The sequence below is a fragment of the Typopeltis vanoorti genome, chromosome 6, assembly GCF_054136105.1.
Source record: "Typopeltis vanoorti isolate ZY-2024b chromosome 6, IOZ_Tvanoo_1.0, whole genome shotgun sequence".
In the NCBI taxonomy this organism is placed as follows: domain Eukaryota; kingdom Metazoa; phylum Arthropoda; class Arachnida; order Uropygi; family Thelyphonidae; genus Typopeltis; species Typopeltis vanoorti.
This window is the reverse complement of record NC_143554.1, coordinates 64,212,480-64,237,640: the sequence shown is the minus strand read 5'-3', so window position 1 is coordinate 64,237,640 and position 25,161 is coordinate 64,212,480. Positions and strand designations below refer to the sequence as shown.

Sequence of the window (25,161 nt, the reverse complement as noted above, 5' to 3'; positions counted from 1 at the left end):
ACAATTTGATGCCTTCTCCAAAAGAAACTCTCATCATTGATGCTACCTGGCATATACGAAGTGCAATGTTCTTGTCTTACTATGGACAAATGGGAAGATCTGTAAATAAATGCATTGCTGAACATCAAGACCACAATCATCTTATCAAACTTCACAAATCTGGTCTCGCACAACATGGAATTGAAAATGCCAACCACAGGATCCAATGGAAAACATCAAGCTACAACATAGATCCATATATAAACATGAGTGTTTGTATAAAGAAAGTGCTCAAGCTCTATGTCACAGACCCAATCTTAACCATAATAACTGTCTCACTATCCCAAAAGTCTGGGAAATTGCTATTCTTACCTGTATAAAATTAATTTATCAGTTATATTTTAATTTAATTTAATTACAGCCCAACAGTTTTTAATCCTTAAACACACTACTGTATACATAGAGAGATTCCAATGTAAGCATGCACACTAATGTGGTTTTTTTTAAATGTAATTCCTGTTGTTTAATAACTTACTGATGATGTCTTATGATACTTAAGACGAAACATTTACATATTATTAAAAAGTTAATTGAATTTATAGTTATGCTTACAAGAAAGTATGGAAATTTTGCGATGGCTGACCACAAGGAACAGAGTGTGTGCATGAAATTTTGTTTTCTTTTGGATAAAACTGCAGTTGAAACTATTGTTATGCTTTTGGTAAGCCTTTAAGGATGACATGTTAGGTAAAATTCAGGTCTAAGAGTGGTTTTCCTGTTTCAAAAATGGGGAATGTTAGTTGAAGACCAACCACGATTTGGTCAACCTTCGACAAGTAGAAATGATGAAAACATCAAAAAGGTTTGCCAGGCAATCAGTAAAGATCATTTAAAGACCATTGAGCAAGTTTCTGAAGAGACAAGTTTGTCATAGAGTTTATGCCAGGGAATTTTAACAGAAGATTTACAAATGAAACATATGTCCACTAAATTTGTGCCTCATTTGCTCACAGAGGATCACAAAAAAAATCGTTTGAATGTTTGCCACAATTTGAGGGAGTGATTTCTTAACCAGAACCATGACAATGCTCCAGCCCACACAGCCTTGTTGATATACAACATGCTGGTTGTTCCCCACCCTCCCTATTCACCCAATCTCTCTCTCCATGTGGTGACTCCCCCCCCCCCACGGATAAAGAAAACCATGAAGGGACAGCAATTCATTGATGTGAACGAAATGAAAGAAAAGTCGCAAGAGGTCATAAAATTTGTTTATAGCCTCTTGAACTTTGTGAACCTTACTGAACTTTGTTCAGTATTCCAGTTGAACAAAGTTCCAGAACTGTTTCTAGCAGTGGGAAAAAACATTGAAGCAAGTGCATTGGAAAGTATGGAAAGTATTTTAAGGAGATTTTCTAGTCTCCTTCATATAGTATTATAAACTTTAATAAATTTAAAAAATAATAATTCTTTTTTATCTCAAATAATAATTTGAGGGTACCCAAAATAAGTTATTTTGGGTACCCTCAAACATACAGTGCTTGCAGAAATGGGTTAACTTATTACAAATATACAGACAAAACAAAGCAGATAAATGTGATTTGACCTTTCACATATTTCACATATCATTATTTGGCATCAAACCAAAATTCCTTACATCTCATATAAACAGTCAAATCAGGAAATTTAAAAATCACTAGAAATTATTCTGTCACCAAATAGTTCAATAAGAAGCAAGATTTAATAGTGAAGTTCATGTAGCATACTACATGAGCTTGACTACTACATTTAACTTAAGGGATAGGAAATGATAGTTTAGTGCATTGTATACTTAATATCTTGTCAGTGTACTTCATGTAAACCTAATTATGAAATACACACCAAAGAGTATGCAAAACTTCTCAGTTACAATAAATTATTACAGCACTGTGGATATAACCAAGAAGTAAAACCACCTTTTCCCTTAGGCTTTCCTCCTCTTCTCATCATCTTAAATGAAACATTATCCTCTCAAAATAGTATTATCTTGCATTTGCTGGTTAGCAGTTGCCATTTCACAATGTCATCAATAAAGTTCTCATCATATATGTTACATCAATATGATATAACATATATGATGGGGAAACGGAACAAGCTAGCCAAGCATAATGTAACAGAATAAAAAATGTAGTTGCATCACTGATACAAATACAGGGTGTTTCAAAAAGAATGTCCCGATTTGAAAATTGTATATCTCTGCAACCATGAACCACAAATGAATGCGACTTGTACCATGTGAACAGCCTTGGCCCAGAGTTTGATATGAAGACCGCTAGATGCCACTAATAGCGTGCAAATAGCCACTATGCTTAGTTAATGAGAAGATGGCGTCCAGTCAACAGAAGGCGTTTTCATTATTAAATATAATTATTTGAAATCGGGTCATTCTTTTTGAAACACCCTGTATTTTTTGAAACCCAGTCACTTTAAAAGCTTCCTTCAATTTAAAATCCTTTTTTTTGTTTCATTTGAGAGCATATGGATTGCATGTAATTCAATCAATAATGTAGTAATTACTGAATTACAATTATGCAGTAATTGTACTTTCTCAGCAATTTCACATACTTTCAAAAGTATGTGAAATTGCTGAGACTATAGGCATTTCAAAAGAACGTGTAGGATATATTTTGCATGAAGAATTGTAAATGAAAAAGCTTTGCACCAGATGGGTGCCACCAGATGCTTGCTCACAGCAGATAAAAAAATGCACTTGCATGAAAATCACTGAACACTGCTTGAAGCATTTTAACAAGAATAAAACTGATTTTGTTCATCGAAGAGACTTGGATTCACCATTACACACCAGGATCCAAACAGTGGACAGAAGCCAGTTGCTGTGCCAAAGAAGACAAAGTCGGTTCCATCAGCAGGAAAAGTCATGGTGTCAGTGTTTTGGGATGATAAAGGCATTTTGTTTATTAATTATCTTGAAAAGGGTAAAACAACAACCGGGGAATACTATTCCTACCTTTTAACCAGACTAGACAAAAAAATTCATGAGAAAAGACCCAGTTTGCAGAAGAAAAAAATCATCTTTCATCAGGACAATGCACCTGCCCACCAAAGTGTTTTGGAAATGGGAAAATTAAGGGATCTGCACTATGAATTGTTGGAACATCCACTCTATTCCCCAGATTTAGCTCCCTTTGACTTCTATTCTCTGCTTGCAGCTGTAGAGGGGTATTTTGCAAATCTTACTGAGAACCACTACAGGGATGGGATAATGGCGCTGGAATAAATGTATTAGTCTTAAGGGATATTATGTTGAAAAATAAAAATATTTTTTAAATTATAAATTCATTTTTCATTGTTAGGCCAAGAACTTTTCAGACCACCCTCATATGCCATGAACTCTTGTGTTTCTAATGCAATCATCAGAACACAAGAACATTAGATGAGGGAAAGGTATATACTGCAATTTTCTTAGACTTAGCGAAGGCATTTGACAGGGCGCCACATGATAAGCTGATATTTAAGTTGCAGCACATGGGTCTGGATGTCAGATTGGTCAACTGGATTCAGGATTGGCTGTCTGATAGGTATCAGAGAGTTGTGTATAGTGGAGCAGTTTCAAGGAGGCAGAGCATTACAAGTGGGGTCCTACAGGGACCAGTACTGGGACCTATATTGTTTAACCTTTATATCAATGACATTGCCAGTGAATTGCAAGGCGATATTCAGTTATTTGCGGATAATGCAAAGCTGGGAAGGATTATTAGTAATAGTGCAGATGTGGTAGCCCTGCAAGAGGATTTGAATAAGCTAGATAGATGGGCAAATGAATGGGGATGTCGGTTTAATGCGGCAAAATGTAAGGTCTTGAGGTTTGGGAAACATTGATGGGATGCTGCATACTCTATGGGAGGAGTTATACTGGAGGAAGTAGGGGAGACAAGAGATCTGGGGTTGATGATTGATAGAAACCTGAAATTTAGGGGACATCTTGCAGAGGTGGTGAAGGTAACACAGAGGATTGCTGCAATTATGAGAAGGACACTGACTGCAGAGATAAAAGGGTTATCATTCCGTTGTATAAGTCTCTGATCAGACCACACTTAGACTATTGTTCTCAGATTTGGTCCCCAGGATTTGAAGGTGATAAATTAACTGTGGAAAGGATACAAAGATGGATGACAAAGATGGTTTCAGGACTGTACAGGGATAGTTTTGAGGATCGGCTGAGAGAATGTGGACTGCAGAGTTTGGTGGATAGAAGAAAGAGATATGATATGATTGAGACTTTTAAACTGTTGAGAGCTGGTTACAGGGTTGACACTGGGGAGTTCTTTCGCTTGGTTGAACAGCAGGAAGGAGTGATGACAAGAGGCCATCCCTGGAAGTTACGAAAGGAAACTGTGAGAAAGAGGGTGAGGGTGAGGAGTGGTTTCTTTGCGTGAAGGGTGGTTGAACTGTGGAATGCATTGCCTGATGAAGTGGTGAGAGTGAGAACGGTCAATGAGTTTAAGGAGTGGTATGATAGACTTTGTGTTTCTTAAGGGGGGGAGCTTCCCTCGATGAATCTTGACAGACTTTATGTTCTTAGGAAGGCCCTCCCACGATGAGTCTTTTGACTCCATGGAGGCCTGAATAATAATAATAATAAAATTATTTTGTCCTACTCTACAAGCTAGTGCAAGATGATTCATCTGAGCCTGATCTTAATGTGTTAAAACACTGAAACATAAACTTCAATGATGGTAAAATAAAAAATAATCATTTGTTCTCCAACAATATCCAAGTGTCTAGGCACCTTCTTAACATCCAAAAAATTAGGTATTCTCTTTTTTTTGCTACTGGTTACTCTACCTCTGAATAGAATAATCCATTACAACTTGTTCTGGTATATGGGATTATTTTTGAACATTCCCTAAAATACAGGAGGATCTAAATATAAAGGAATCAGAGAGTGATAATGAGATCTGAAATTTATTATTATTATTATTATGAAGCCTCATTCAAGCAAGGCCATAAAGCCCATTTGATTGCTGATACCTATTTACCTATCATATTTCTCTTTGAAATATGATAGGTATATAAGTGAGTTATCTTCAATGAAGATGTACAGACAATTTCTAATGGTAACCCATTCCTCATCCACTCATCACATGCTTCCTGACCACACACACAAATTCTTAGTCAGCTTTCATGGATGCTCCAAGTTCCATTACCACTTGCCATATGCCATTCACTGCATCTATACTGTTATGCTCCCCTTACTGTGTTTTTTCTATCATATCTTCTCTCATTTGTCTATCCCCTCAAACTCTGACGACTACCTTCTATCAGTATACTTTACTTCTGAATTAGTGTATGATCACATGAAATCTTGGTATAATTGAATTAAAATGCTTCTTAACTGCATGAAAAGTAACTCTAGCTTTTGTATATATTTTTCTGAGTAAGAAATTAGAAAGACAATCTTTATATTATTACTTATGCTTGTAAAAAGGTATATTTCATTGCCACAATGGCATATATCAACCTCCTTTAAATGTTCTAGGCTAATTTTTACCGATGGTTATCAGTTTACTTTGGGGTTTTCAAGAATTTCATTATGATTATAAAAGAAGTTCCAGGGTAGTCAAGGAATCATTGTAAGAGACCTACACAGCTGACACATCTCCATACCTTTCCATAAATTTCTTCACAGATAATGTCACCATTTAAACCAACGATCCATGTTATTCACTCACTGCTAACCAAAAGAAAAATATAGCATTCACATCCTACTTTTCAGAGAATGAATCATCTTTCTCCACTGTGTTTTAGGAGATTTTTATACAAACAGTTACATGTTATAATTGTAATATTGCTTATAATGCATAGAAAATTGTTTTAAAACTTTCTTGTTTAATAAATATATATGCAAAATTCTACTTTCGTTGAATTTGATACAAAAGTAATTTGTGCAGAATTCAATGAAATTAACTATGTGACTTAGTTATTTATCTAAATTTTCAACTCTTTATCATGCAAACAAATGTTTTTCAGAGTGGTTATCTAAAAACATACCTCATGTTCTGAATTAAATTTACTTCCCTCCAGGGATATCATTATTCTCTCAAATTCATTGTTTGCTTCAGGACAATATGAAACAGGATTCAGATACTTGAAAAGAAATAAAAAAATTCAATGCATGATTTGTAAACATGCAACAAATTTCTCTCTTTTTCTCTCTCACATACACACCTGCTTCAAACAGTTTATGCAAATACTGGGACTAGGCAGTGGTGTGTTGGGACCGGCTCGTGCAAGCCGGTTGTTAAAATTTTTCAAATTTAGTGAGCATTGTTAATATTTTTAAGTCGGGCGAGTGTGGTTATTAAAATTCTTTATGAAAGGAGATGATGAATGAGATAGTATATACTTTTTCTCGTAAATATTTTGAAATTGTATAATAAACACTTTACGAATGGGAATTTGGAAACGATTTTATTTATTAAACAATGTCTGTATTCATTAAAACACTAACACATTATCATTATCAAAACTCCTGTACTAGGTATTTGACTAAACAATAATGCCTTATTTTTCGGTGAATTTCCAAGAATTTGCAACATTAAGTTCTTGGATATGCAACATTGTTGAACTATCGATAAATATAAGAATTCCTCGCCGGCTACAGTCTCGTCATTTCATTGACCACTCACAGTGTATAATTGTGCCAGTCATAAACGAATGATAATATTAGTGTTACATTTTTTTTATTTTGTTCAGGATTTCATTTGATAATAGGTAAGGTGTAGGTAATATAGTCAAATTTTCTTTATATGTTTTTATTTTGGTTTTTTTTTTTTGTTGTTTATAATTAAAATAATTTTAATCAGGGTTAGAGTTTGGTGGTGGAAAAAGCGGAGGATAGCCGTTAGTTGAAAAAATGAAATAGAAATAAGCAACAATAAATATTCTTCTCTTTTTTAATAAGTGTATGTAAGAACAACATAATGCCTTTCCATTAGAAAAATGTTAAGAATTTTTTTTTTCCAGCCCTTGTTATTCAAAATGTCGAAGAGGCAAAGCGATTTACGAAACTTTATAAACATTAAAAGGACAAAATTTGAAGAAGCAGAAATAAAGACATCTGAAGATACAACAGAACTTTGTGAAGAATCAAATTCTTCACAAGGTTCTATTGCAGAAGATTCGATCTGTGATTATAATGAAAATTCCTTATTAGGAGAAAAAAAATCTAATCTTTCTCTTCCGGATTGTTGGTGTGAAAAACTAAAATTTTTTTAGAACAGTATAAATGGCGTGATATAAAGGAAGGAAAATTAGGATGCAAAAATTGTTTCAAAATTGGAAATTTAGGAGTATCTGAGGAGAAACATATGCATGTATCAAAAGAATGGCGTATGTATTTGATTGTCTCAAATTGAAATAACAGATGTTCTAGACAGGCTTCTTTGAGAAAAAAAATTCGAGAACATAATTTGTCTAAATCACAGTCTTGTACAGGATTTATTAAGGAAATCAGCCAATAACGCTATACCAAATTTAATAGAAAAAATAAATTCTAAACAGATTGAAATTACTGCGAAAATATTTAACACTGTGTATAGTTTAATAAAACGAAATAGACCCTTAGCTGATATTGAAGGGGCACTAGAATTGCAATCAAAAAACGGTGTTGACATACGCGATATAGTGCTACAAATATTGCAGAGCATATTGCAAATGAAATTAGAATAAAAATATTTAAAAATGTGATCAACAAGAATTCTAAAATTTGCATTATAATTGACGAAGCGTCCCACAATTTCGAAAAGAAGTACTTTAATAATATATTTACAATGTAGTGTACCATCCATCTCCAATCCAGTTATGTTGTTTGTCGCATTGAAAGAACTGATATCTACAACTGCAGAAAATATTTTAATGTCCACATTGAATCAATTTGGTTTTGTTTATGAATATTTACAAGCAAATTTAATAGCTTTTTGTTCTGACGGTGCCAGTACAATGTTAGGGAGGAAGTCTGGAGTGGCTACCAAATTAATGGAAAAATTTCCAAAAATAATTGTTTGGCATTGTTTAAATCACAAGCTTCAGCTAGCACTTGATGATTCAATTACTGATATAAAACAAACAAATCGTTTTAAAATATTTTTAGATAAAATTTATTCACTTTATCACCAATCAAATAAAAATCAAATAGAACTTGCAGCTATAGCAAAAAAACTCGATATAGAGATTATTAAAATTGGCGAATTCTCGGGTCGTGATGGACCGCATGTAGTTTGCGATCTGCTAAAGCAGTATGGAGAGCATATCCTGCTTTGTATCAGCATTTTGCTCAATCTACAGTTTATACCGGTATGGAAAAAAGATTAACAAATATAAATTTTTTTAAAGATCTGGCTCTAATGATAGATATTCTCGAAGAATTTTCTTTACTTTCAATCAGCCTTCAATCCCAAAAAACAAATTTAACCAAAGCTCAAATGTTAATAAAGCGTACAATACGTGCTTTTGAACTTCTTAAAAACAAGCACGAAAAGCATGAGCAACAAATTAATGAGTTAATGGGATAAAGATATCCCATTTTATAATGACACAAAAATAATGTCACTTCCCAAAGAAAAATTGCTTGACAAAATTGTTTATTTTATGAATTTGTGACTTTTACCCAACGAAGCTAATAAAGATATCTTCGAACTTTTTTCGATTTACTAGATGAATTCACATGGCCCTATGAAAAATTAACTTCACCTTGGATGGAAGGTGAAAGAAAATTAGATCAATTAACTGAAGTTTTGAAATACCAGATAAATAAAAATAATTTTCAAGATTTTGTGGGTGACAACATAAAGGGAAAAACTGAAGCAGTTCCTACAACAATTATAACAGCTAGAAAAATAATTAACACTATAACAGTCAGTAGCACAGAAGTTGAAAGAGGTTTTAGTTTAATGAACTTGATATGTTCAAAACTTAGAAAGAGTTTAAAGGTTGAACATATTTCTGATTTCATGATGATTAATTTACTGGGCAAAGAATTAAAAGAATGGGATGCTACACTTTTCGTAAATTTGTGGATAAATAAAACTCATAGATTGGCCACAGGTTCGAGGGTACGACAGAAAAAGAAGAAAAATTTTAGTGAAAATCAAATTTCTGTTTGGAAATTATTATAAAAATTTTGGAAAATATTTTTCAATAAAAATAAATATTGAATTATTGTTTAGTTTTGTTATTATCACAATTTGTTTCATAAAAGGATTTGAAAGCATTCACTATCTATCCTGCCACAGACCGATGCAAAATATAACATCATCCGCATAAAGCAATAAGCTGACATTAACATCTCCAATTTTGATATCAGATTCCTCCTACCGGCCAAGGTGGATGAAATAGCAAGACCACCCCCAGAATTTTTGTTACTTCAAATTTTCTTCACTGTACTAGGATATTTGATCATTTTTTTTTGTTGTTTTTTTTTGCTGCACAATTTATTTCTTGTGTCTCTTTCCAAAAATAGAAGTTTCACATCTGCCAAAATAAATAATCAATCCTGAAATGACTACAGATCAGCCTTTGCAATGAATATATTTTAGTAATAGTAAATTTCCTTCACTTCACTGACAATATCGATTATTTTTCACGAATTTTCAAATGTTTGTTTACGTTTAAAATATTTTGTCAAAATTTATATTTTAAAATAACATTTAGTGAAATAAACATGACATTTTGCTTTCTTTCTTTGCAAAATATCTTTATATGGATCGTAACATTTCAATTTTAAGAACGATTTTTTTTTTTGTGAACAACAAATGAATATAAACTGCATTACTCGGTTTCCGATTGTGTCTTTTTTAGTATCAAAGATTTATATACAATGGTATTTTATCAGAGACACTTCGCCATTCTTCTTTTGCTTAAAATTGCAAGTTTTTTTTTTTTTTTTTGTAGGATGCACATTACCATAATATCCAGTGCTTAACCACTGTAGATATGTTGAAAATATAATAGGAAGAATATCCTTTATAGAATGATTCAAAATTTATGCTCATTTTTAATATCTTTTACTGCAACTCTCCCCCTCTCTCCTCTCCTGGAACTCAGTTACATAACTACTTTAAATTTCTACTGGTTTGAAAGCTTTCAGTTTACCATTTTGACAAAAGAAATAAAGCAATAATATTGTTGTATATTCGAAGCTTCAAATTCTGTACTCTTTCTTTGCATATGAAATCAGCTGTTCAGCGGTCTTCTGAAATTATTCAAAGATTTGGAAATACTATGCTATATTTTCAATATATAAAACTGTATACCACACAAAATGCTGCTGGTTGCTATTTCTGAAATACATCTTAGAAATGCTGGACAATAATCCTCTTAGCTGGAAGAAAAGCCAAAAGTCTTAGATTACTCTTTTGAGAAACACAGGAGAGAAAGATTCCCAGAAATCGCACTAGCCTCAAGCAAGAATGTCTTGTTTCATTTTCAGACATCCTAACACAGAAAAATTGACAATTCTTTTTTTTTTGAGGCTGATGCAGTATTTATGCCAAAAATGATTTCTTTGTTTATAGTGATCAGTTTGACTTTCATTATGAAAAATTCTAAATTATTTGATACAAAAATCTTGATAAAAAGGATTTGAATTTTTTAAGAGAAAAGGCACATATCTGTTACATAATTATTTATTTTTTGAGTTGAGGGGGGGTTAGAATAGGTCTACCCCCATCACATAAAGCGAGTCGGTTGTTAAAAATTTACCAACACACCACTGGGACTAGGGTGTATTCTCTGCTACTAAGAGATCAGCGCATGCACTAAAATTATGGCTTATCTCTGCCAATTTAAAGTATTTCATCAACTTACTGAATTTTTGTTAAATCATAAATGCTGCAGATATTGGCATAAAAGCTATGGGCTTATATCCCACTCTGGCTATGATGTTTGGCAGGTTAGTTCCATTCCCCTACTGTTTATCAGTTTTATGGGACCTGATTTTTTCGAAAGTAAGAGAGATTCCACCTTTCATTTAAAATCAACTTTTCTGCTCTTATTTACCAGTGTGTTGTCAATTACAGTCATCCCTCAGCTTACATTGGGGTTCCATTCCATCAGGTAGGATGTAAGTCGATACATTAAATCAACAGAGTTATAAGGGTTAGGGACTTAACAGTAATAAGTATACTGTCATTTTAATTTTTAAACCTTATTATAAAACTGTACTGTGCATTACTACCACTATAAAACAGGAGAAAAATCACCAAATCTTCCTCCACAATCACATCTTCATTACCTTCCCTATGTGAAGGACCAGGCTGCGGCACTTTGTGTGGTACTTTTGTTTTTTTTGATGAAATTATCCTATGTTTTGGTTATTCCTCTTCTTCTTTTCATCATAAATTTGTTTATAGTGAGCAAATACATCGTGTACTTTCCTTTATACTAATAACTAGCATTCAACATTGGGCCATGTCTTCAACCATTTTGAGAACATCGCTAACTGCAGAGAACATTTCTGCAAGGTCCTTCACTGTGAACTGTTTAACAACCTCTCGTTGTTTCTCTTTTTCCTCTTCTTTTCTCATTCTTCCTCTTTTGCAACATGTTGTTTCTCTAGTTTGACCAATTCTTCGGGGCACTTTCTATGAGGTGAACTATGTCGTCATCATTCACTTCGAGATTCAGATTGTTTACTAGGCCCACTATCTCTTCACTCAATTTACAAAGGCTTTCATTTTTTTCAAAACTTTCAAAATTATGCACAAACCTTTTTAATATCTTTTTCTATATGCCACTCATACATTGACATATCACTTCGTCCCAAACTACAGCAATATTTTTAATAGCATGATAAATATTGAATGCTTTCCAGAATTGCATGAGCTTCTGGTCGTTTCCTTCAATAGCAGAAATGGCTTGTGAAAAGTTCTCCTTAGATAATAAGCCTTAAACACTGCAATAACTCCTTGATTCATCGGCTGGATCAATGGAGTAGTGTTTGGAGGGAGAAACATGACCTTGATCTGGGGGTTAAGATCATCGACGTAAGGTGGATGACCTCGAACGTTATCTAGAATTAATAAAATTTTAAATTCTGTATTTTCTTTCACACAATAGCTCTCCATTTCGCTCACATAACAGTTGATTAATGCATCCGCAAACAATTTTTGAGTCATCCACGGCTTGATATATTTTCGCTAATGAACTGGAAGAATATGCTTCCTAATATTTTTGAAGGCTTGTGGATTCTCACTGTGCCATATCACAAATGGTTTCAGTTTATATCCAGCCATATTATACCCTAACAGAATCATAACACAGTCTTTAAGAACTTTGAAACCAGGCATAGATTTTAGCTTTTTGTGGATGAATGTCCGCTCGGGCATTTTTTCCTAAACAAGGTCTCATCCATATTAAATATTTGCTGTGGCAAATAATTTTCTCCTGTATAATTTTATCCAATTTCTCCACAAATTTCTTGGCAGCCTTCTTGTCATAACTTGCAGATTCATCATACATTTTCACATTATCCAGTGCAAAATGCTGCTTGAATCTCATGAACCAACTGGAAGAAGAGTTGAATTTGTAGTCATAATTGGGTCCTGCTTTCTCCTTCAACATGTTGAAGAGACTTAGTGCCTTTGTGGTTATGGTCATAGTGCTAAGGGGGGGGGGGGTATGCACGTTTGGTCCAGGTCCTCTATGCATGATGGAAGTAGCTTTTCCAATCACCGATAGGATCTTGGTTTTTTTTAATTGGGTGTGTAGGGGGCATGTTGCACAAAATATTACAAAATATTAAACGATAAATACACAAATAATCTATTTTTCAAACACAAAATCAACAGAGGAACTGCTGAAGCCACATGCTGACTGCCGAGGGAGATTGCCACTGAATGCGCTATTGCCACTGCATTGTTGCATGATGCATTTTGCTAAATAAAAATATTTTTATTTTATGCTTGCTTGTGTCCTGTTCGAAAGTATAGTTGAAAATGTTATTTATTCCATTATGGGATCACGGACATATCTTCAAATGAACGCAAGTCGAGGGATGGCTGTACTAACCTTTAACCTTCTGCTGTATGTGTTACTCATATACAATATAACCCCCCCCCCCATAAAATATCAAACTGAAAGTGGAATGATATTTAAAATTTGTGTTCTGGTTACTTTATTACCGAACTATAATACAATTTTTTACAGTCAGCTCTCACAACAGCTAATTCAAATGAACCCAAAGGAATAGTTTGTTATAACAGATGTGCTAAAGGATATTTCCTTTATTATGATTATCCCAAACTCCCATGGAGTCAAAGGCTCATCATATGATGCCTTAAATATATTCAAATTCTCCGCAGACACCACACTCTCAAGCAATGCATTCCAATCATTCACAAATTTCCATGCAAAAAACCTGCTTCTTACTACCTTACCTTGCTCATACTGTTCTTATACAGCTTCCAAGGGAGGACCTCTTGTTCTCCCCATCTCTTACTATTTTATGACAAACCTTTTCAACATTACTCCCATAAAAATTCTCTTATTAACTTGTAGTACATCTCTATCATATCATCCCTCTTCTCCTATCCACTAGACTCTGTAACTTGCACCTTCTCAACCTTTCTTCATATTCAACATTCCATAGACCAGAAATTACCTTAGTCAATTGTCTCTGGACCCATTCCAATATATCTTCATTCTTATGAAAACCAGATGACCAAATCAGTGCATAGTAGCCCGTATATGGCCTAATCAAGGCCTTATACAGTGAAACAACCAGCATCTCCTTAGTTCTGCAGGCCAGCGTCCTCTACATCAGCATTTCTCAACCTTTCTAAGCCCAGGGACCAGTAAAATGCCTAAAAACAATCCTACAGACCACTAAAGGTATATAATTTTTTTAAATATATGTGGGGATTTCCAACATATACATATTATATTTACATATTTACATACAGTATTTGCATATTACATTTACATATACATAAACATTTACAAATACATATGGAAACATAATTAAGTTTCCAATGTTTTAATGTAAACGATTAAAAGTGTATCTTCACTGAACAAAGTTTTAATTTTTATTAAACAAATAAAAGGTTATCAGTTTCCGATTTGCTGTGGGCAAATGAATAGGCAGTCCCGCTGATACCCCCCATTCATCTGCCCACAGCAACTTTTATATTTTATATGTGATCCTCATTCATCTACCCACACTCATTAAACTCACCCCACAACATTTTTAGCACCACTGGTACCATGGGCAAATGAATGGGGAATGTCAGCAATGTCCCGCTGATACCTTTGTTCATCTGCCCACAATGTTTATCTTTAATCCCCATTCATCTACCCATAGCAATTTTTATATTTTATACGTTATCCCCATTCATCTGCCCATTCTCATGAAGCTAGCCCCACAACAACTTTTATCTTCATGCACTCTCTGATTAGACTTGCCACATATAAACCGTTCCATTTGCTAAGTGCTTTCTGAGACGAGGAAAAAATGTTGTTCTTCTCTTACTCCATTCATCATAATACTGAATAGGAACTTCACATCCATGGATTCCATCATGGATGACATCCCTTGTACTATCCAAACCATCCCCTGCATATACCCAAAATTTTCACTCAGAACATCCCAAAGCCATTAATGCCCACGCCCCTTCTACACACACACACACTTCCAGCAAATATGAATCACCTTATTTCCCTGTGGAGTTCCATGATCAACAAAAAAAAATTAAGACATTCTGTTATGTGAGATCCTTCCCGATATCTATAAACAGTTCAACCCACGATGTCAATAGCAAAGTGCCCTACACGTGGTCAGGTGCATTTTCCCACCAGTGACCATGTGTCGTATATAGAGTATGCATTTGATTTGTACTAATCGTGTTATTAACTTGGTTTTAATTATATCCGTCCTGTTTCATTCAGAGGCACAACAGTAGTCATCTTAAATCTGGCAGTTTCATCAATCGTGTGATGGTTTTATTTATATCCATCCTGTGTGCTGCTTGTATTCATTACGTTGTGACGTGTGTTTCTGTACAATCCATGACCGTACGTATGTTGTTGTCTGCATGCGACAGATTCGGTGTGCTCGGCCGCATATTTTTGCAAGTGATCGTACGAGATACGGAACTTTGCTAAACGGGACCTGGACAGCTATCTTCCTAGCCAGCAGAGCTGAGCCTCACCGTGACATCGCTTTGTGTAACTGTCATTTCATCCCTGATTTTGGAAATGGATTAATTCCAAAACCAGTAATGAGAATAATCGGAAACTGTACTCCAAATAAATAATATATAATTATGTTACTACTTACTTTTAATGAGACTGTTCAGCTTCTCGGCCTTTGCAGAGTTGCTGGATATCTGGTTCAATATTGGTCAACTTCAGTCAAAGATCGGCACACACACACTAAGACGATTTCTGCATTTTGTTTTTATTTGAAGGAGTGATGAAAATCTTTTCTCACAAAGATAGGTTGCAGAAGACTGCATGACGATTTTCCGTGCTTCTTCAGATAATTCGGGAAATTCACTTCTCACTGAAGGCAAGATCCAGAATCGAGCCAAATCAAGATCACAGAATTGCATTTCAAGCCCATCGTCACTTGAAAGCTCAATTTTTTCGATAACGAAAGGTGGTTCTTGTGACTATAAGCCTGAAATGAATCTCAAACCCACAGAAATTTCTTATACAAGTTATTTGGAAAATATGTTTCAAAATTCTGTTTCAGAGTTTTGAGGTGGTCACAAACCCTTTCCAGAAACTCAGAATCAACAAAAAAGATCATTCTCTACTAAAAAGGATTCCAATGTTGGAAAAGATGCAAATTATCTGTCTTTTACATAACTGATGCACAACACCAGTTGTTTTTTTCCTTGAATGTTTATTTTGTCATAGGCATCAAGAACAGTTAAAGAATTACCCTGAAGGGAGAGATTTAGTTCATTTAATTTCGAAAAAAAATGTCTGAAAGATAGGATAGTGTTGATAACCATGCTTTGTCAACAAGGAGTAATGCAAAATTAGAATTATGTTCATTTACAAACAATAAAACTTCATGTCTTAATTGAAATAAGCTTGTTTATTTTGTACTTCACTCTGGAAATCCAGCGAATTTCAGAATGACACAAAAGTTGTATTCTTGTATAAAAAAGTTGTATATTCACTGACCATTTCTTCACAGAATACTGAAAATATCTTGTTATTTAGCAGTTGAGCCTGAATAAAATTAACTAGCTTTACAACATTGTGTAGCACAGTTTTAAATTCTGGTGGCATTCCTTTGGAGGCCAACCTTTCCCTATGTATGAAACAATATATCCAATTCATATCTGGAGCCACTTCCTTGACCATAGAAACAACCCCCAACTATGCCCACCTGTAAGGGCTGTGAGCTCCATCCGAACAAAAGCCCATGCATTTTTCTCACTGGATCCCTTTGTGTATTATGTAATTATTGAGTGTGAAATATTTCTTCTCCAGTTATTCAGGATGACAAAGTTCTACAAAACAGAATATCATCATGAATGTTGTTCTCATGTGCATATCTCACGTAACATATTAACTGTGCATCATCTGTAAATCAGTAGTCTCGTCTATTTGTAATAATAAGGGCTCTTCTTAGCTCTTTTGATTAACTGAGATTCTACGTCACCTGCCATATCATTAATTTGTGACCTACAATGTCATTCAAAGAGGAGTCAAATCAACATCTTTTAGTAACTTGTTGCCAAACATAGTTTTTACCACATCTTTTATTGCTGGAAGTAATAAATTTTCCCTGATAGAATGAGGTTTCCCTGTTTTCACTATGTGCAAACTTAAGAGATAGATGCTTCCAGTGTCTTGCTATTAATCGAACCCATGGCCGAAATTACATCTTTCCTGTGATTTAATGTCGCTAAGAGTCACTGAAATTTGCTTATTTTTTACATCATAATGTTTTGTTTCTAAATGTCAGGGTTTCACAGGTTTCATGCATTCGTTTGACAACACTTCATAACACAAAACACATTGAGGTTTCTGTTTACTTTCATCTCCACGCCAAGTAAACCCGAATTCCCAAATATGAACTGTAATATTTCCTGTTGAATTTTTTCTTCGAACTGTTTGTTTCCTCTACTTTAATAGTATCAGATTTACTCACCGTTACAACACGTGTATTACAATTAGGATTAGCATCACCTGTTTCATTTGCTCTTCTTTTCCAAGTCCTAGTTCTAAGCCACTTTTCCATTATTAAAAAACGTTTTCGAAAAATATATAAATACTGGGGTTAACTCATGACACACTTTGTCCAAGTATCATTTAGCACTTCTGAAGGTATACCGAGCCTTGGTTGAAGGAGGAAAACCTTCAGTAATAAAAATCAATAAACAACAAGCAATTAGTTGAAATGTGGATAACACATGTTCACTTCAAATCTGACAAAACAGCAAGGAAAGGTGGAAGCAATAAAACTATGCTGTTGTTCAGCATAGTTTTAAAACAGACCCTCGAGGCACACTACCAATGACTTTCTTCTGGGATACTACTACCCCATACACAACTTGCTGATAGCTATCAGATAGCCAATCTCCATTTCAATGTACTAATCTAATATCCAACACATCCACTCAAGTTTGACTATCAACTTATAGGTTGTGATAACTTTGGAGATTAGCATTATTACTATAGGACAGTTTAGGTGGTCAGTTATACTTAGTTGACTGTATTATGTTATATTTTAATGGCAATGCATTTCAATTCCACAATATTCCCATACAGTGAGGGATTGCTAATATACAAAGATTGATTTTGGAAGTATATGAAAAAGTACTTACACAAAGTGAATTCTTTATGTCAACTTAATGAGTCATGATCCTAGAAAATGCTTTTCTACCAGTAGTGTTTTTTTTTATTTTTTTAATGTCAATCATGCATATGGAAGACAGCCTATAGCATACTAGTACAGTGTGGGGTTTTAACAGCCCAATGGAAAGTGCAGTAATGATGAATGTAGTCTGGTAGGCAATATCCATAGAAAAGGACAGAGTGTATGTGAGATAGTGGTTGAAGTTAGTGAAAGAAGGTTTGTCTAATCAATTAAATCATCCTCCAACAGCATCAAAAATGTTTAAGATTTTTGAAGCACCATCCCAAATATCTAAAGAGTTTTCTAAAGTTGGATAGATTTGAGAATCTGTACAGAGTTGAAAATTTATTTATCACTAGGTTAGACTATAATAGATTTAGTTTAATCCTTTATCCCAGTGAGAGCAAACAAAGTTTGCGCCTGAAAATATCTTCAGGACTAAATATAGTGTTGTACTATCTTATCCAGTAAGTAGTGCAACACCAAGGCAACTCGTGGCAAAGGCGGAGCAAGCTACCAGGCACTTCTAACCCAGTATCTCCCATAATGCAAAACACATTTCCTATGTGGATATGTATACTGTTATGCATTAAAGGGATTGGCCATCTACCCAGACTAGTTTCAACCTTTATTGAGGTCTCTTCAGTGGGAGCCAGGCCCAGAGCTGGAGATACCAGGCAGAAGCAGTAGCAAGTCATCTGTGCCTATGGGAGTTGCCAAAAGGTTTATCACCTTTTTTAAAAATTACTCTGGATTTAGAGAAAGATGTTGAAAATTTATTTATCACTAGGTTAGACTATAATAGATTTAGTTTAATCCTTTATCCCAGTGAGAGCAAACAAAGTTTGCGCCTGAAAATATCTTCAGGACTAAATATAGTGTTGTACTATCTTATCCAGTAAGTAGTGCAACACCATAGGCACAGATGACTTGCTACTGCTTCTGCCTGGTATCTCCAGCTCTGGGCCTGGCTCCCACTGAAGAGACCTCAATAAAGGTTGAAACTAATCTGGGTAGATGGCCAATCCCTTTAATGCATAACAGTATACATATCCACATAGGAAATGTGTTTTGCATTATGGGAGATACTGGGTTAGAAGTGCCTGGTAGCTTGCTCCACCTTTGCCACGAGTTGCCTTGGTGTTGCACTACTTACTGGATAAGATAGTACAACACTATATTTAGTCCTGAAGATATTTTCAGGCGCAAACTTTGTTTGCTCTCACTGGGATAAAGGATTAAACTAAATCTATTATAGTCTAACCTAGTGATAAATAAATTTTCAACATCTTTCTCTAAATCCAGAGTAATTTTTAAAAAAGGTGATAAACCTTTTGGCAACTCCCATAGGCACAGATGACTTGCTACTGCTTCTGCCTGGTATCTCCAGCTCTGGGCCTGGCTCCCACTGAAGAGACCTCAATAAAGGTTGAAACTAGTCTGGGTAGATGGCCAATCCCTTTAATGCATAACAGTATACATATACATATCCACATAGGAAATGTGTTTTGCATTATGGGAGATACTGGGTTAGAAGTGCCTGGTAGCTTGCTCCGCCTTTGCCACGAGTTGCCTTGGTGTTGCACTACTTACTGGATAAGATAGTACAACACTATATTTAGTCCTGAAGATATTTTCAGGCGCAAACTTTGTTTGCTCTCACTGGGATAAAGGATTAAACTAAATCTATTATACTGTACAGAGTTAGTAACTGAATGAATGAAAATAGTGTCTTGAATTAACATATTATTGCAAAATTAGTCATGAAGTCCTGAACTGATTGGGCTTCATTTGCAATGCAGAATATAAGTAAGAGACTTTTCAATCACTCATAACTTATTATGATACTAGGCGGAACTAGAAGCTTAATGTTTACAGGCTTCTAGTTCATAGACTATTCAAGAGAATCACGAATTCAGCAGGTAAACACAGTTTAAAATGTTTAAATCACTTGAAGCATTGTTAAAAGTTAACTTTTAACCATACTTAAAGTAGTTTCATCATGTTTAAGAGATGCCGATTTTTTTAGAAGTGAGGAAGTTACTGATGTGATATGCTTATGTCAGGAAAGGCTACAGGGTAAAGGTCAATCTAAGAGTTGAAATCTGATCCCATCAGGTGATTTATGTATTACTGAAAGTAAGGATTCATAATATCATCCCATCTTTCATATGCCAGAGTGAAGCATTTTGGCTCTATATTTTATTATGTGAGTTAAGATCCTTTATGCAAGAAATGAGGAAAGACGGCATTTTAATAGACTGAAAGTGACTAGGTTATTCTAATCCCACTGAAGAATGAAGTGGAAATTGGTGTTTAAGGGGCTGATTGTAATAGATTTTGCAGTTTAAAATGGTTGTGCACGGTAAGGCTTGTCAAATGAGTAGAGAAGAATGGAGTGTATGATCAGCAAAACTATGAATAGGATTACTGATCAGTGAGAGGTCATTTAAGTGACCATAGGTCATATTGGTGAAAGAGGGTATGCAATATCCCTGAGGAATTCCTGGATTGACAAACAAGTTCAAAGAGAGGGAGCCATCCACTATTGCACAAGCTTAGAAAGCTAGCTACCCAAGTATAGAGACTGGAAGACTATTCATGGTTCTCCTCAATGGTCTATGATGTCTTGAATCCAGAAGCCTAATATGTCCATAAACTCCACACAGCATTCCTTATTATAAGTGACAGAGTGCAGTGTGCTCAATTCTTACATTTTACATTGTAAATGAACTCCATTCAGCTCAATACACTGTGGTGGATTTTGGAATAATATGTCAATTTGAGAACATAAACTTACAGATACAGCCTTTAGCCCAGTTTTACATGCACTTTTTAGTGTATCCTTAAAGGCATGTTGCATTCTGAATTGAGGGTAGTGAATGCCCTAATGTTGAATGAATTCATGTAACTACTTCACAATAAATTCATTCAACAGCCACATTGTTTATCAAGGATTTTGATCTAAATCCTTGATAATTGTCTAAAATTGTTTCACTGCACAAAGGTATGATAAGGCTGTGGCAACAAATTACAGACTAATCTGTAAATATGTAAATCTGTAAATCAGTCAGTAAAAGCAGAATTCTTTATAATTTTCAACATGAGTTTGTTAAAGGGAAGTCATGTTTTACAAATCTGCTAATGTACTATAACAAGGTAATGAATGCGCACTGGTCAGGGAAGATGCATATACAGTGGCATAATTAGATTTTGCCAAAGCTTTCTGAGATATGGGATTGGATAACAGACTAATTAGTGGATAGGTATTAGCAAGATGTATATGAGGGTGCAGTATCCCAAAAGAGGAAAGTCACTGGTATGCTTCAAGGGGTACATTTGGGAGCATGAGACCATTATTGTTCAACTTGTATATTAATGATATCGGGATGGGTTTGGAGATATGTAATTGTGTGTGCAGATGATGCAAAACTGGAGAGAATATAATGATGGGATACATGATGGGGAAAATTTGAAGGAGGTAGAGAAGATGAGAGACCAGGGAGTGGTGGTAAACGAGTATCTGAAATTCAGGAGTCACATTACACAAGTTGTGAAGTTGTCACATCAGATTATGGTAACGATGCAGAAGATTTTGATGTGCAGAAATAAAAAGGTTATGGTTCCATTGTATAAGGTCTTGATCAGGCCTGAGATGAATTATTACACAAATTTAGTTGCCTGGTTTTAATGGTGATGAGGATAGGTTATGAGGACATTTTCCCATTTTGATTCTTCATTTATATTACTTTGTACCTCATTACTTTTTTTTAATTCATATTAAAGATACTCTCAATATCTCAGCAAAAGTGTAATGCAATTCAATTTCTAAAGTTCAGCATTCCACTGTCTTAATTTTTATTTAAATGCTTATTTGTTTTAATTAAAAAAATCTTCCAGGTAATAGTTGGCTAGGAAAAAGGTGATAGGATTCTTCCATTTGTTTGTACAGTTCTGATATTATTTTCTTGCCATTTTGTAACCTTTTAATTACTTAGAATTAGCATTGCTTTTTGCAAGTAAGTTTCAAAGAATCTAAGCAAACAATCTCACAAAATAAACAAGAAATGGTTATGTTAAAGATACCAAGAAATTTTATCATCATCATGTAGCTTCCTCAGTGAGAGGGTGCAGCACCATGTCCCTTCCAGTTCTCTCTGTTGGTGGCTTTCCTTTTTGTTTCTGCATAGCCACGTGATCCTGTCCATGATCTTATATCATCAAACCATGTCCTTCATTTTTTGCCTCTTGATCCTTTTCCCATAATTTTTCCTTCTAAAACTGTTAGTATCCTCTGTCCTGCTGAACCTCTCAGTACATGTCCTGCCAATTTCATCTTTCTCTGGATCATTTCCTGTAATAAAGATCTCTGTGTTCTCATTCTCTGTAGGACATGGGATTTTCAAAGCTCTCCTATAGCACCACATTTCAAAGGCCATTATCTGTTGTCTTATTCTCTTCTTGAATATCCAGGTCTCACTTCCATATGTGAAAATTGGCCACACTAATGTTCTTATTATTCTTTTCTTTGTCTCAATACTCACAGAACTTCTGAGCAGATCTTTATTTTTCCAGAATGCATCTTTAGCTATGGCTGTTCTTATTTTTATTTCTTCTTACTTTCCATCTGCAGTAAAGTAGGTGCCTAAATATTTGTATTCTGTTGTATGTTCAATTTTCATACTGTTTATGAATATTTCTGGCTCGGATCTGCTTTCTTTTGAGATTTTCATAAATTTGGTCTTTTTTGCATTTATATCTAATCCAAATTCTTTACCTTCTTCAATTAGTAGCTGCATTAATTTGATTAATTTGTTTCTGTTTTCTGCTATTAGAATGGTATCATCAGCATATCTAAGATTATTGTTGTATTTTATACCATTGATACTAATTCCTATTTTGTGTTTTTCAATCTTTTTCATCACTGTCTCACTATAAATATTAAATAGATTTGGTGAAAGGATACAACCTTGTCTAACTCCTCTTTTTATTTTCACTACAGAAGTCTTATTGTTAAACAACTGCATTTTCTGTTTGGTGTAAATCATTTTTATAATCTTAAGTACATGATCTTCTGTCTAATTTATCTAATATATTGAACATTTTATTATGTTTTAAGAAATTTTATACTTGGTTTTAATCCTTTCCCCAAGTAAGCAAAACAAAGTTTTGCATGTGAAATATATTCACATCTGAGCTACTTGTATATAGAGGCTGATGACTTCATATCACTTGCCTTAGTATGTATCCCATAATGTAAAGCACACCCTCTAAACGATCTGGATAGTAGCCCCTTCCCATTATGCATTGCATTATACATGCCTGAAAGGGGGTGTGCTTTGCATTATGGGACTAAGGCAAGTGATATGAAGTCATCAGTCTCTATATACAAGTAGCTCAGACATGAATATATTTCATGCACAAAACTTTGTTTTGCTTACTTGGGAGAAGGATTAAAACCAAGTATAAAATTTGTTCTCATTCCCACAAGACATCACTTTGTTGTTTAGTCACTGTTTAACTTCTAACTATTTTGTATGGAAGAAAACCATTTACAAACAATTAACTGGATTGGCCATGGGTAGTCCCCTCTCACCCTCTTGTGCTGACTATTTATGGAAGATCTTGAAACTAAAATCTTATCTCAGATTAACCCAAAATCTACAGCATGGTTTAGATATGTAGATGACATCTTTATCATGTGAAACCACAAAAAGGAAGAGCTATTGGAATACCTAAACAAAATCAATTCGTTCCACCATACTATCAAATTCACACTAAAACTTGAAAAGGACAAACAACTACCATTCCTGGACATCATAATAAAGAAACAAGAAAATAACAGCATCAATTTATCTCTTTATAGAAAACCTACAAATAGTGGATGTTATCTACACTTCAGCTCATCACACCACATCTCCCAAAAACTTAGCATTATTCATATGCTAAAGAAAAGAGCTATACAATTTACTACGGACCAAAATGATCTACAAGAAGAATTGAATACAATATCCAACGACATATCCTTAAATGGCTACCCTAGAAGACTCATATACAAGATTCTCTTCTCTGACATACCACAAAGACAACGTGATGTCACCCAATATATCACCACTATAACTATTCCATACGTTGGTAGCATTTCCAAAAAATTGGCTCTCCTCCTAAAAACCACACAATATTAGAGTGACCTTCAAGCCAATTGAAACTATTCAGAAATTTCTAAGATCACCGAAAGACTTCCATCCTTTCTACAAGTATGCTGGAGTTTACAACAGTCCTTGTTCCTGTGGTCTTAGTTACATTGGTCAGACGTCTAGAAGCTTCGAAATGAGACAAAGGGAACACATCGGTTATGTAAGGAATAACAGACAAGATATATCTTCTCTACAACCAACTACATTATTGAATGGAATAAAAGTTATATGCCTTATATAAAAGAAAACTACCGTTCCAGAATCTTCAAAGAAGCAGCTACAGTCACCCATTCCACAAAAAACCTCAACAGGAAAATCAAGGTTTAATCCTACCTGATATATGGAAGACCTTAATCAGATCACTAAACACACATGATATGAACTTCAGCACCAACTACAAAATGTTTCTCAACAAGTAAATCACGTATCTGCGACACGTGTATTGTTTCATGCTCAGTACTATTTTGTTAATGAATTAGAATTGTCAGTTAACATCTAGCTTGTAATTTACTTTGCCTACCTTATTTGTACCCTGAAGATGCTGATAGCAATAGCCGGCAAAACTAGTTGGTTATTAAATAGTTTATTACCACTTGACCAATACTTCTAAATAAGAGTTAGTTATTCATTAATCTGTGGTCAAGAATTATAACAATTTCAAGTATATAAAATTTCTTGGTATCTTTAACATATATTACACCCAAGGTAAAAAACTTTCAAGAAATGGTTATGTTAAGTAAAGTATTATCATTATTCTTATTATCCTAAGCCCACATGGAGTCATACACTCATCTAAGAGGTCCCTTTTGTCACACACACACAGCTCATCATACCTTCTTCCCTATCATGCATTTCTGGGTTTATTTTTATTGGGTTTAAAGATCTGCGCAGTGTATGGATCTTTAAACCCAATGTTAACAAGTTTCTTCTTTCTTCCAATTTTCTGCTCATCCACAGTACTAATGTATCATGGGTTGAACTGAAGGAATGTGGTGTTCAAATTTTGATAAATATTAGGAAAAGAGATATGATAGGAGTATTAATGTTGGTAAGATGATCTTATAAGGTAGATACAAGAGAAATTTTGCAGCTCATGCAAATATGCGTGTG

At 34.5% G+C, this 25,161-nt stretch overlaps 1 protein-coding gene across 2 annotated transcripts in view; it reads right to left on the bottom strand.

The window, feature by feature from the left end:
* The window catches only part of LOC150105499 (prostatic acid phosphatase-like), a 381,909-nt gene that overhangs the window by 245,285 nt on the left and 111,463 nt on the right, over positions 1-25,161 (bottom strand). For both annotated transcript variants that reach the window (XM_090394218.1, XM_090394219.1), the window contains exon 5: positions 6,031-6,126. In XM_090394218.1, the coding sequence (XP_090250344.1) occupies positions 6,031-6,126 (96 nt within the window). The remainder of the gene's footprint in view (positions 1-6,030; positions 6,127-25,161) is intronic.